Genomic DNA, 13643 nt, shown 5'->3' on the forward strand with positions numbered 1-13643 from the left:
GTGTGCTCCCAGGGGGGCAGAGAGAGAAAGTCTGTAGCTTCTGCACCCTGACTGCCGGCTTCCCGCGTGCTGGGGGCCCCCTCCGTGCTGCGGGACCCCTTCCCTCGGTCCGTTGCACCTCCTAGGGGTGCAAACACGGGCACACCCGGTGCCATCTCTTCCTGCCTGAGGTTCTCATTCCAGTGGGGGAGACGAGCAATAAATAGATGAAATGCACCTGCCAGCTCTGCAGGGGAAAAGTTCTCTAAAGAAAACCCCGGAGCTCAAAGGACCCCCTCAAACACCAGCCCTTCCTCACCTGGAGAGAGGGTGGCAGCCAAGGAGCCCGGTCCCCCCCGCCCCCGTGCCTTGTCACTGTGGAACAGCTTCCTGGCACCGATGGGGCCATGCGCACCCCCTGCCCCTTCCAGATGCCCCAGTCCCACCACCCTCAGCCTCCCAGAGCCCAGGCGGGCAAGGGTGCTCAGGGAGGGAAGGAGGGCGCGCCCGAGGGTCGGAGGGCAGTGCCACACTGACCCAACTAATCCTTAACGTCGCAGCTAAGGCTTCAGCTTGCCGCATCCAGGGGAGAGAGGTGGGGGGTTGTGGGGGTGGGGAGGTGGCCGCCAAGGCCCGAGCCCTGGGCCACAGCGAAACTTTGGAGAGAAAGGGCGGCAGAAAAAGCACATGTAAGGACAGTGGAAATTAAATACTGAGTGACATGATGGGAAGTCCTTTTCCCAAAGGGACAACCGAGGGAGGTGAGGTGTCTTTCCTGGGCGCTGGGCTGCCTCCCCGGGCCTCTGCCGGGGACTGTGGCCTCCCTCCTGGGTGCGACCTTGCGTCTCCCTGTCCTCACCACCTCTCAGTCGCAGGGCCTGGGGTTACCTGACCCTGGGGCGCTGGGCGGGTGGGGGCCCAGCTATCTCAGCCACGCAGGACCACAGCCTGGGGAAGGGGAGCACAGGGCTCCTCGGGCACCCCAGGAGCAGCTGCTGCTGCGGGAGGCCGTTGTAGTGACGGTGGTGGGGCGGCCCTGGTTCACACCCACCACTCTTCCTCCTCCTCCTGGGCACATCCTCCTCGCTTGTGCGAATGGCCTCCCTGGGCACATCCCTCCCCGCCCCCAGGAGCCCGTGCTCAGCCTTGGTGCCACATTAACACGCTGCTCCCAGCCTCCCCTGAACAGTGGCCCAGGGGTTGGCCAGCGTCCTTCCCAAAGCAGAGCCCATTACCCCTCCTGCGGCCCCGTGTGTGTCCCTCTGTTAGAGGACCCTCCGCTCTGTCAGGCCCCCACGTGTCCCTTCACCTGGACCTCTGACCTGTTCCCACCTCAGGCAGCCGCGCCTGCCTCCACCTCTGAGCCAGCCACTCCTTGCCCCCAGCTGGCCCCGCCACCTGCGTCTCCCTCGGGCCCAGGGATGAAACGAAGGCACGTGGGGCATTCACCTGAAAACAGCCCAAGACGGGCAGGAGGCGGCAGGTGGGACTCCGGTGAAATAAACTTGGCCCTGAACTGACGATTACAGGAAGCAGGGTCTCTCTCAAACCTCTGTGCGTGTTAGAAACTTTAAAAACTGTCTCTTAAAGGGGAGACTCCAGCCGACCCCCAGGTGCACCCGCTGCGTCCGGGCAGGACCGCGATGGCCTGTGGCGAGCCGTGCAGCAGCCAGGGCCCGGCTGGGGGTGAGCTCTCCCAGGGCAGGTGCTCCCTGCGGGTCTAGAAGGGTGCAGAGGGTGTGCGGCATGCTGGGCCCCCCACACCCGGGTCAGCAGAGGGCATGGAGCCCCCACAGCTTTGGGCGGGTCCGTGGCTTAGACCCCCGCCCCCGTCGACCTTCCCACGGAGGATCATGCCCCCAGCCTGGGTCCCGTACACAGGGCTCTTGCCCTTCTCCAAGTCCCCAGCACGGTGAAGGGCTTTAGGCTCACCTCAGACCCCCTCCTCCATCAGGGAACAGACGCGCTCTGCCCAAAGGGGTCCAGGCGGGTGGGCCTCCTCTGCGCGGCTGCCCTCTGTGGCGGCCGGACTTGCTGTGGGGACGGCTCCTGCCCTTCGGACCCGGTGTGAGCTCCGGGGGCAGCGACTGGGCTGTAGGTTCTTTCCTCCTGCCTCCCGGCCTGGGCACAAAACCTGGCACATGAGCCTCCTCGGTACTGCGTTCAGTTTCCACTTACAGCCTCTCTCTCAGTTAAGGACACGAGGATATGTCCGTCTGTCGCTGTCATCCTGCTTTTTTGTTTTGTTTTGTTTTTGTTGTTTCAGAAAGAAAAAGAAAAAGCTTTCCTGAGAGCAAATACACAACAAATCCCAGAGTGTGGGGTCTGGGCTGAGAGCTGCTAAGGAAAGGGGCAGGAGGAAGAAGTGTCTGGGAATCCCACCTTCCACTCCTCCCTTCCCTCCTGGCCTGCTCTAGTCGGATCTGACCGCCCCCGGGTGCGCAATTCCTGGCTGAGGGCAAAGATAGGGGCACAAGCAATAGGACAAGAATTCAACGAGGGCTTTCGTATTCAGCGACCAGTGAGGAGACAGGTGGCCAAGCCCTGGCCATCTTAATCCGTAGATTAATGATCTGTCACTCAGTCACAGGATGTCACGAGGTAGACAGGCTCTGAAGGCCAACGTCGCCCTGTTTAATGCCAGGGGCGGTGCTGATGGGTCCGCCGAGTTATCCTCAATCCTCCTCTTTGTCTTGACATCCCTGTAAGTTCAGGAGACATGTGGTGTCCACATGATTATGAAGACACACCCGAGAGGTCTCAGTCACTTGCAGGTCTTTGTAAATCAAGTCAAGGAATCTGAAAGCCAGGCGGAAAATTGAAGGCATAAATACAAGAGTGGAGAGAAAGCTATTAATTAATGTGCCCGGAATCTCTCCTATCCAAATCAGTGACAGTGGCTATGAATTGCCTCATCGTGTGAATGGAGAGAAAGTGTGTGAGTCTCATTATTAATGAGTCCACGTTAGCGTTTTGGCATTTTGGGGAATCCTGATGAACGCAAGCGTGTCTGTCTTCCTCCAGCTCCAGTGGCTGTTGGATAACTACGAAACCGCAGAAGGCGTGAGTCTCCCCAGAAGCTCTCTCTACAACCATTACCTTCGGCACTGCCAGGAGCACAAGCTGGACCCCGTGAATGCCGCCTCCTTCGGGAAGCTGATCCGCTCCGTGTTCATGGGCCTGCGGACGCGGCGGCTGGGCACCAGGTGGGTACCCGGAGGTGCCCAGTAGTCTCACGCCCACTCGTCCTCCCGTGTCCTCTATACAGATAATTGAGCTTTTGGAGAATGTGGGCTTTCTCCTTCTGCCCGTGTGCCTCTAGTTCTGAATTGAATCAGCATGGCCTGACCTGCCCAAGGTGTTGGCTGTGGGCCATCTCTTTCCTGTCACCACAGCCTGCCCTCCGCCTGCAGGAGCCAGGGACTGTCTGTCACGTGCCACAACCTTATCCCAGGCATGAATCAAACACTCCTCCCACTAGAAAACAGCAGCCATACTCTATTCAAAGTGGGTGGCCCAGAGCACACAGAAGGCCATTTCCTGCATGGCTGTTATCTGTGAAGTCACATGTGGGGGTTGGGGTTACTCATACATCCTCAGAAACTGGTGTCGGGCCAAGAGACACCCTTTGATCCTTTACAGAGAACATCCTTACAGAGCATCAATGGATAGAGGAGGGAAGAGAAGGAGAAGGAGCCCCTGGTCTCTGGGGACACAGCCACTGCCTTTGGGGCCTCTCCAGAAGGCTCATGCATGGCCTCCATCGTCAGAGTATCCCGGATGCTGGCCTCAGGATTAGGGCTTTATCGCCCTGCTTTCCCCTCCTCCTGGCATCAGCCAAGCCCCTACCTCATTCAGAAAGGACTCATGCTTCTCCCATTTGTCCCTGTTGCCAGACACACGTCTGTCCTTCAGTGCTTCTCTCCTGAGTAGCCCTTCTGACCTGTTTTCTTAACCAAATTGTCTAAAGCCCTTTGATCACTTATTTTTCCCATAATAAGCTATAGTAGTGTTTCCCAACCTTGTGCCGTTTTCCAAATCATGTTATACTGATGTTGGTGATGATACCGGTGATGATGATGGTGATGGTAGTGATGATGAGGATGATTGTGAAGGTGGTGATGGTGGTGATGATGGTGATGATGACAGTGATGGTGACAGTGATGATGATAATGACAGTGATGATGATGGTCATGGTGGTGATGGTGAGAATGATAGTGATAATGATGGTGAAGATGGTGATGACGATGATGATGGTGAGGCCATGCCAGGTCAAACAAAGCTGCACTGCTTTTCCCACTGTAGGACTTCTCAGACCCTTTATAATACTAAAATGCAAGGGGGGGTAATCTCTGAGATGGGGAGGCCAAGTAAGAATTTCCTAAACCTTCTCTGACCATGGAACATTTCACACTGGTCCAGGGAACACTGAACCCAAACACCCAAATGGAAGGGCCAGAGCACTTGTCATTCAGGACATCTGCAAAGAGAGCTAGCTGACCCTAAGATGCTTGGTTTTTAGGGGCAACTCCAAATATCACTACTATGGGATCCGTCTGAAACCAGACTCGCCTTTGAACCGGCTGCAGGAGGACACCCAGTACATGGCCATGCGGCAACAGCCCATGCATCAGAAGCCAAGGTGGGTGACCTGGCCCAAAGCCAGCCTGAGGACCAACTTTTCTGCCAAAGCAGGGGTCGGGTCTAAGTTTCACTTGGGAGAACATACAATGAAGTGTTTGTCAAACATTAGATACCTAGGTAGGAGGGGATTCTCCAAACTGTGATGGAAAAAAAATAGATTCATATTAACCTCTGTCTCCAACATCCTGGGTGAGCCAAGGCACGGGAGGCTGGGGATGCAACCTCGTCCAGCTAACAGAGCCTTCAGATCTTTCTCTTTTTTTTTTTTTTTTTTTTTTTTTTAATTTTTTTTTTATTTATTTATGATAGTCACAGAGAGAGAGAGAGAGAGGCAGAGACACAGGCAGAGGGAGAAGCAGGCTCCATGCACCGGGAGCCTGATGTGGGATTCGATCCTGGGTCTCCAGGATCGCGCCCTGGGCCAAAGGCAGGCGCTAAACCGCTGCGCCACCCAGGGATCCCATCTTTCTCTTTTTTTAAAAAAAAAAGTAGACACTATTTTTTAGGACAGTTTTAGATCCACAGCAAAATTGGGCAGAAAGTGCAGAGTTCCCCATATGCCCCCTGTGCTCGGATGCACAGCCACCCCAACAACATGACACCAGAGCTGTGCGTTTGTTACAACTGGTGAACCTACATTGACACGTCATTATCACCTTAAGTCCATACTTGACATTAGGGGTCACTCTGGTGCTCCATTCAAATGGGTTTGTACAAATGTGTTATGACACGTATCCAGCGTTGCAGGATCACACAGGGTAGTTTCACTGCCCTGAAAATCCTCTGTGCCCCGCCTATTCATCCTTCCCTCCCCCCTCAACCTCTGGCAGCTACTGATCCTTCTACTGTCTCCATAGTTTTCCCTTTTCCAGAATATCACAGAGCCAGGATCCTAAATCTTTAATTTTCAACTGTAAGAGGGAAAAAAAAAAAAAGTAACACTGGAAATAACCCAAGAAGCTTGGAGAAAGAAGCTTATATACCCAAGTTGCTGCTGCTTCTTGACATTTTGATCCAATGTCTGAAAAGGCCTGGTCACTTTCTGGAATGTTCTCTATCACACACTAATTCATCTTTTATGGCAGGGGTCAGGAAACTTCTGTAAAGGGCCAGAGAGCAAATATCTTAGGCTTTGCAGGCCAGACACCCTGTCAAGACTACTCGGCCCTGCCATGGCAACCTGAAAGCCTGCACAGATGACATGTACACAAATGGGCGTGGCTGTGTGCCAATAAAACTTTATTTACACAACCAGGAACAGAACTGGCCCTCCACAGCTGGGATTTGCAGAGCCCCATTCAGGTCCCCACTCCAATATCACCCGCCCTGGCAGTCCTACAGTCACTTCCTTGCCTGCTTCCCTCTGTCCCTGTCTCCTCCCCAGAGTCCAGATGGCTTCATGTGGCCCATCTATGTGTGGCTAAAAACCCACTTTAGTGGCCCTGAGGCCATCTCAGTGGCTCCAAACCACATGTTCAACCATGGGAGTTGGAGAGCACAGAAGAGAGTCTCTAGAACATTCTCCAGCAGCCAACAGATAAGAGTGGAGCCGGCAGTCCATCCTGTACCTGTTCATCCACAGACATGGACTCTCTCGCTTCTTGTTGTTTGGTCTGGGCCCCTGCAAACCCCCGTGAATCATTACACCAGGCAGCGTATTATCTTAGGAGCAGCTGAGCCTGGTGACAGGCTCATGCCATTTATACTTGGAACCACCACCCAAGTCAGGCGGTCTGCGCGTGTCTGAGAGACTTTCCTCCGTCCTCCTGGCCCCACTTTCCACAAGGAAAGGCTCTCCTTGCTGGAGTTGGGTCCCCCTGTTCTTCCCACCACACACGTTCCCACCTCGCAGTGGGCCGCTGGGTTCAAGGAACACCAAGCCCTGGGGAGCCCTTCTCTGTGAGTGTTCCCCATTTGCTGCCAGGACAGGCTGTCCACTGCCTTCTGGCTCAAGGCAAAATGAAAGTCCCAGAATTTCCTTTGAGGCCATATAATAGTAAGATATTTGTGATTCTATGTAAAGAAGTTCACTTATATTCTAAGGGAGAAGTATTGGGGAAAATAAAAGATACACAAACACACCCCCCACAAGCAACCCTGAATATCCATCAGCAGATGAAGAGACAAGCCAAAGTGTCCATCCAGACAACAGAATGTTATTCAGCCTTAGAAAGGAAGGACATCCTGACACCTGCCCCCACGTGGACAGACCCCAAGGACACCTGGCTCAGGGAGGGGACCCAGATCCAGAGGACACCTCCTGCAGGACCCCACTCTCAGGAGGTCCCCAGAGGAGGCCCATCCACAGAGACAGAGGAGATGGTGGGAGCCAGGGGTGGGGCAGGGGGGTCAGTGCTTCCTGGGGACAGGGTCTCCGTGTGGGGAGATGGAAGGTTCTGGAGACGGATGGTGGGGGTGGATGCATGATAGCGTGAGTGTGCTTTGTGCCGCCGAGCTATGCACTTAGAGACGGTTAAGATGGTTAATTTTATGTGCATTCACCACAAATTTTTAAAATCATACACACATATACATGCACACATACCCCAAACTGACTCCTACTCAGCTCTGTGCACCTTGAGCCCCTTTGGGCAGTACAGCTGGGGCCTCGTGGTGACACCATATGCCCTGCCCAGGTACCGGCCAGCCCAGAAGACCGACAGCCTTGGGGACAGTGGCTCGCATGGCAGCCTGCACAGCACACCAGAGCAGGCCATGGCCGCCCAGAGCCAGCACCACCAGCAGTACATAGGTGAGTGCTCCCCACCCCGGAAAAGCTCAGGTGTCCACTCAGCTCTTCCAGGTGCTCAGGGGTTTCAGCACCAGCAGCATCTACAGGGGTGCTTTAGACAGTTTTCTTGTATAATAATCCCTCTTTAATTACATAGAAATATTCTAGATAAACCTTTATGGTATCTCCAAGATTTTAGAATAGTCAGCAGGTGTCCCCAAAATGAATGTGTGAAATGACCATCAGAAAAATAAGCAAAGGAAATGAAATGCCCATCGGAAGGAAGACTAGATGTGTCGTAAAACCTGTCGGCGCAGGACTTGGCTGCCTTCCTCAGTTCTCTTCCTTGCTTCCCTGGAGCATTTGGGATGCTCAGGACTCAAAACTGCCTCTCCCCTCCTGGTGGCCTGACGCAGGGCTGCTGGCCCTTCCCTGGGAAAGCCCCTTCCCTGCTGGCACCACGGCCCCCGGGAGAGCGTCTAACTCGCAGCCTGCCACCTGGGACGTGCCCGGGGGCATACTGTGGTCGGTGTCCACACGCACACCCTGCAGACGTGAGGGGCCTTCATCTATTTTTAGTGTATTTTTGGAGCCCAGAGAGAAGCCTTCAGGGAAGTCACTGGGTTAGCCATGGCCAGCCCCCTCCCCAAATTCACAGCCCTGAGCAACCCCCACGCTGGGGTGATGGGAGTACTCACTGAATGCTGGGCCCTGAGCTTGCTGTGTCAGCTGAGACAGGACAGGGTTGTCCCATTCTGCCCCTGAGAAAACCAAAACATAAAAATTGTGAGACCCAGGGCTGTGGAGCAGTCACCGGCATGCCGGGCCTGGCAGCAGCCACTGGCAACCCTAACCCTAATCCCCTAATCCCCCAGCACAGGGGCCGCCTGCCTGGGGACCTTCTCCGCTAACCCCCATTTTCCTCCCAGATGTCTCTCACGTCTTCCCGGAGTTCCCGGCGCCTGACCTGGGCAGCGTCTTGCTGCAGGAGAGCATCACGCTGCATGACGTCAAGGCGCTGCAGCTGGTCTACCGGAGGCACTGCGAGGTGACCGCCCCGCCCCGGGAGACCCTGAGCCTGGGTGTGGGGAGGGAAGGGGGGCCCGGCCTGGGTGGACAGCAGAGCCCGTGCCCCGTGAAGCCTCACACATCGCCAGAACCGCCAAACCCTCAGACATCCCAGGTGTGTCCCCAGGTGACCCAGGGGAGGCCGGAGCGGCCACCTGCTTCCTCTAGCTATGAAGCAGATAGAGTCTCCACTCTCTGAACCGTGGCATGTCTGTCCCCTCTTGTGGTCTCTCTCGGGTTCAGGGCACCCCACCGCAGCCCCTGTCACATCACACCGGCCCACTTGGCATGTCCCAGTCGACTGTGCGTGATAGGCACACTTTCTAACATGCACACCATGAGCTCAACAGGCTGTGTTTATTCACAGGCAACTCTAGATGTTGTGGTGAACCTCCAGTTTCACTACATTGAGAAGCTGTGGCTTTCCTTCTGGAACTCGAAAGCTTCCTCGGGTGATGGCCCGGCCTCCCTACCTGCCAGGTTACTGCCCTCACCCCGGCCCCCTGCCCCCAGGGGCCACAGAGCCCAACCGGCTCATTTCCCAGTACCCCGGGGTTAAACTGCAGACACCCCCACTGTGACCCACAGGCGAGTGCGTCACCCTTCCAAGAATTGGCACTCAGAGCCCCCTTGTGTGTGTGTGTGGGGGGGGGTTCACACTCTGACCACGGCCTGTCCTTCATGTTGCCCATTCTCTTGCTTCAGCAGGAGACTGTAGGGGGTATGGGCCTGCTGGAGAACGGGGTGGGGGGTCCATCCTGGGGCCCCCTGCCACCCTGCAGGCTGCAGCTCACCTGGGTCTTCTGTTCCCCGCAGCGACGGGGAGCCCGAGGGTGCCGTCCTGCCGAAGGACAAGCTGGTGTCTCTGTGTAAATGCGAGCCCATTCTCAAGTGGATGAGGAACTGTGACCACATCCTGTACCAGGCCCTGGTGGAGATCCTCATCCCCGACGTGCTGCGGCCGGTGCCCAGTAAGTGGCTCGCTGGCTGCTGTGCTCCCCCGTCGCCCCTGTGCTTTCCTTGCCCCCCACCCCAGAACAAGGCCGAGGGGAAGGCCCGCTCATGGCTCTGGGGAGGCCTGCCACCTTTGGGTGGCAGCCCGCCCGGGCCGGCTCGGGCTTCAGCATGCTCTGTGCTGCCGGGCTCCGGGTGATACTCCAGCCTCCCAAGTTCCTCTGGGGCCCGGGATCTCCACCCCCCTTCACCCAGCATGTCCCCAGAGGGCAGGGCCGGGGTCACAGGACAGCCCTACCCCATCTGCTGGTTTGCTGAAAGCCCCAGGGAGGGTCTCAACCCACTGTGCCCCTCTGCCCCCGGGACCACCTGCAGGGCCTCCAGAGGTGATGACAGGCTCATCACGCCCACCCGGCAGGTAGTACGCCCTGCCAGGCCCTTCCAGGCTCTCCCTTGGGGCCCCTAGGGTCCTGAAGGGTGGAAGCCCCTGAGTGAGGAAGCTGGGTCCTGAGGCCTCAGTCTTAATAATGACAGCAGGGGCACCACAGGTAACCTGGCAGTGGGCTGTTAATATTTGTGCCTGTTGGCACGATGGAAACTTCGGTCTTTCTTAATGAACTGGTCTGCTGCTTTTGTGCTGGAAAATTGGAAACAGCAAAACTATTACATTTCTCCTTTGGGCTTGCCGGCCCGAAAACTGGTCATTGTAGCATGTAGTTGGAGTCTCTCTCTTAAGGTTAGAGTTGGGGTACATTTCCTTTTACATTTTTGAAGTTTTTTCTTTTCTTTAAACAGCCTTATTTGTTTCTTATTGCAAGCCACCTCACAATAAATTTGGAAGTTGGTAGACTCTACGTACGTGCATGTGTGTGTCTCAGGGCTTCTCCTCCCTCAGCACTGTGGACTGTTCTCTGTAACGGGGGGCCGTTCTGGGCACTGTGTGGGGGGTGGGGCCCGGCCCCCACCCATTGATGCCAGGAGCTCCCCCAGTTGCGACGACCACAGGTGTCTGCACACATTCCCCTAGTATCCCCTGGGGGCAAAGTTACCCCTGGGTGAGAAGAACCACTAAGGCAGGAGATAGAGGCACAGAGATGAAGGCACTGGGTGGCCCTGATTCTTACCCAGCGCCTTGCTCACTAAATGCCCTAAGTTCTCCCAGGTCCCCGGTCCCCGGTCCCCGTATGCTGGTCACTGGCTCTTTTTCTCTGTGCTGCGTGTTCTAAAGGGTTCATTGCATGTGCATCTCTTACATTAATGCTGATCCTGATGAGCGTGTCCGCCTTCTCACTGGAAGTATCATGGCTTGTATCTCCCAGGTACCCTGACACAGGCCATCCGTAATTTCGCCAAGAGCTTGGAAGGCTGGTTGACGAACGCCATGAGAGACTTCCCACAGCAGGTCATCCAGACCAAGGTAGCAGCTCTGCTTGACGGGAGCAGCTGGGCAGGGCTCAGGGAACGGCCCCTGTCCCCCTGCCCAGGGAAAGTGGGCTCCTGAGGACCTCGAGGCCCTTTGGGGGGGATTAGGGTGATGTAGGACAGGTGCTACTAGGGAGGGGCACAATAGAAGATGTCATTTGCTGTGATGCGTTTGGGTTGATTTGCAACAGATAGAACGTTCCTATGCGCCTCATAGGAGGGAGGGTTTCATCTCCTCGCTGTCACCCTTATTGCAATGGCCTTAGCCACAAATCAGAATTTAAAATGTGGAGATTGGGCCTCCATGCTCAGAAGAGAGTGCTGTTCTCACAAGCATCTCTTAGAGACCTGCGTACAGGTGAGGCCAGGTTCCAAGCATCTGGCCTCCCTGACCATGGTCTGGAACTGTTAGACCAGTGACTCTCAAACCTCAGCGTGCATAGGAATCACCAAGGTAGTGATTAAAATTACAGATTCCCAGGCCCCACCCCCACAAAGCCTGATCCAGTGGCACCCAGAAATCTGTATTCCCCTGACCTGGCCACTCTAGAGAGCCAAAGGAATTCTAGAAACAGTGGCATAAGCCCCCTGTCCTGAATGGCTAACTCACCAATGCTACGGAGTCTGCTCTAGATGCCAAGATGGTTTGGTGAGGTTGGCATCCTTCATTTATTCTCACTCTTCGGGTCCTTGAAGCTGTCAGAAGGGTGCGTCCCTCTGTGTCCCAGAGCCCAGAACAAGCTCTGGCCCCATGCCTCACCATCTGCACCTCCCCCGGCCACAGGTAGGCGTGGTCAGTGCCTTTGCCCAGACCCTGCGCAGATACACGTCCCTCAATCACCTCGCTCAGGCAGCCCGGGCGGTGCTTCAGAACACTTCCCAGATCAACCAGATGCTCAGTGACCTCAACCGCGTGGACTTTGCCAACGTGCAGGTGACTTTCTCCAATGTAATCCCCCCGCATCCTGGGATGAGGCACAGGGACCAGGCTGAAGATCAGCAACGACACATATGTGACCCTCACCCTGCTGGCCCAGCCTCCCAGCCTCTCAGAAAATGCTCAAAATCACAAAATTCAACCCACAGCAAAAGCCAGCATACATGAAAACAGGTTCAGGGTGGAAGCCCCCTGCAGCCCACTCAGGGACCCCGACCTCCACTCCATGACCCTCCCCCTGGTCACCCTGGCATCCAAGTGCTGGGACCCACACCTTGGCTCATCCTCTTTTAAAATCTACCTTCCTGTTGACATTTTCACAGCTCTCCTCTGGGATCAGAGAAGTGCAGGCTGTGTGCATGTGTGTCCTGCCACAATGATACACCGAGTTCAGGCTCTGAGTTTATCCATTAAATAAACACACACATTTAGAGAAATGACCACTTAAAAGTAAAACACCACAAACATGGTATATAATCTGAGAAGCGTGGATTTACATGCTTAGAACCAGGGCAGGCTCCCTCTCTGGATGTCGTTCCATCCGTCCCTGCCCTTGTGCTCAAATGTAGCTGGAAAAGGCCCAGGGTTGGTGATGTTCTTCATGCTCCCTACCCATGGCATGGGTATGGGGTCGGGGGTGGGGGGAGCTTCCCTGACCTGCCACCCACGCCCTGCAGGAGCAGGCCTCGTGGGTGTGCCAGTGCGAGGAGAGCGTGGTGCAGCGGCTGGAGCAGGACTTCAAGCTGACCCTACAGCAGCAGAGCTCCCTGGACCAGTGGGCCAGCTGGCTCGACAACGTGGTCACCCAGGTCCTAAAGCAGCACGCCGGCAGCCCCAGCTTCCCCAAGGCTGCCCGGCAGTTCCTTTTGAAATGGTCCTTTTATAGGTAAGTGCAGCTTGATTTCCAGGAGAACTCGGGGAAGGCAGGGACAGTGGGCACCGTGCAGCTGTCTGCTCAGCAGGCTCCCAAGGCAGGCATGGTGTGCTGATGTCAGCAGCAGCTGGCCTGTGACTTTTCTTTCCAGACCTGTGCTCTCCTGTGGCCGACATGAGGCACTCGGGAGGAGAGAGATGGCGCAACATAACCACCAGCCACAGCTCCCAGGGGTGGGGAGGGGAGCACGCGGAGAGACCACCAGGGACCCAAAATCCAAGTGCACTTGTTTACCTTTAGGGGGCTTGGCCATACAGAGCCAAGAAGCTTCTGAGGAGAAAACATCCCAAATCCCAAGCCGTTCCACCCTGTCCACTGACTCGGCCTTTGGGTCGGCTCACGTTCAAGCGATCTTTGCTTTCCATGCTGATTTGGACACGGCGGTCAGCCCCAGGGTTCGCTCCTTGGCTGCTTTCGCTAAGCCGTCTCCAATCCACAGCCTGCTGAAGCCACCTCTCTTTTCCCACTGCCAAAGTGCCTTAGGAGTGCATCTACACGCTGGCCCAGGAAGACGTGCAAAGCATTAAGTAGAATGTCATCAACTGCTTTTACTGACTCACTTGCACACCCCATCACTCATACACAAGCACAAACAGTTCCAGCTCGTTAAGAATAACAGGGCACGTTAACACTTTTAAAAGTTGATTGGAGCAAACACTGCTTCACCTCAGGCAGTCCCAACCCACAGGTGGTCCGTGAGTGAGGGGAGAGGTGTTACAGAGAATTTGGGGGATCAAAGCAAGGAAACGAGGTGATAGGCTTTAGCTGGAGCGCTGCCGCCGCCACCATATTTGGAGGAGCCTGGCCCTTTGTGGCTGGTTGTTCTAAGGTTCACTCAGATTCCCCCACATGGACTCTGGCTTGGTTCTGGTTTGCTTGGGCCACGGGGTCAGAGCCAGTGCTGTGCAGGCCCCCTGCTTGGTCAGGGGCTCACACATGTCTCCTCCCTGCCTTGTTCCCTTCTGTGTCTTTGC

At 55.7% G+C, this 13643-nt stretch overlaps 1 protein-coding gene across 4 annotated transcripts in view; it reads left to right on the forward strand.

Annotated features, from left to right (window-relative positions):
- RFX2 (regulatory factor X2) overlaps positions 1 to 13643 on the forward strand; it is a 97734-nt gene that overhangs the window by 79814 nt on the left and 4277 nt on the right. For all 4 annotated transcript variants that reach the window (XM_072787630.1, XM_072787627.1, XM_072787629.1 and 1 more), the window contains 9 exons: positions 3004 to 3185; positions 4502 to 4621; positions 7260 to 7375; positions 8284 to 8402; positions 8790 to 8902; positions 9239 to 9393; positions 10696 to 10793; positions 11583 to 11732; positions 12413 to 12621. In XM_072787630.1, coding sequence (XP_072643731.1) covers positions 3004 to 3185; positions 4502 to 4621; positions 7260 to 7375; positions 8284 to 8402; positions 8790 to 8902; positions 9239 to 9393; positions 10696 to 10793; positions 11583 to 11732; positions 12413 to 12621 — 1262 coding nt within the window. The remainder of the gene's footprint in view (positions 1 to 3003; positions 3186 to 4501; positions 4622 to 7259; positions 7376 to 8283; positions 8403 to 8789; positions 8903 to 9238; positions 9394 to 10695; positions 10794 to 11582; positions 11733 to 12412; positions 12622 to 13643) is intronic.

Source organism: Canis lupus, chromosome 19, assembly GCF_048164855.1.
Source record: "Canis lupus baileyi chromosome 19, mCanLup2.hap1, whole genome shotgun sequence".
NCBI classification, from domain to species: Eukaryota; Metazoa; Chordata; class Mammalia; order Carnivora; family Canidae; genus Canis; species Canis lupus.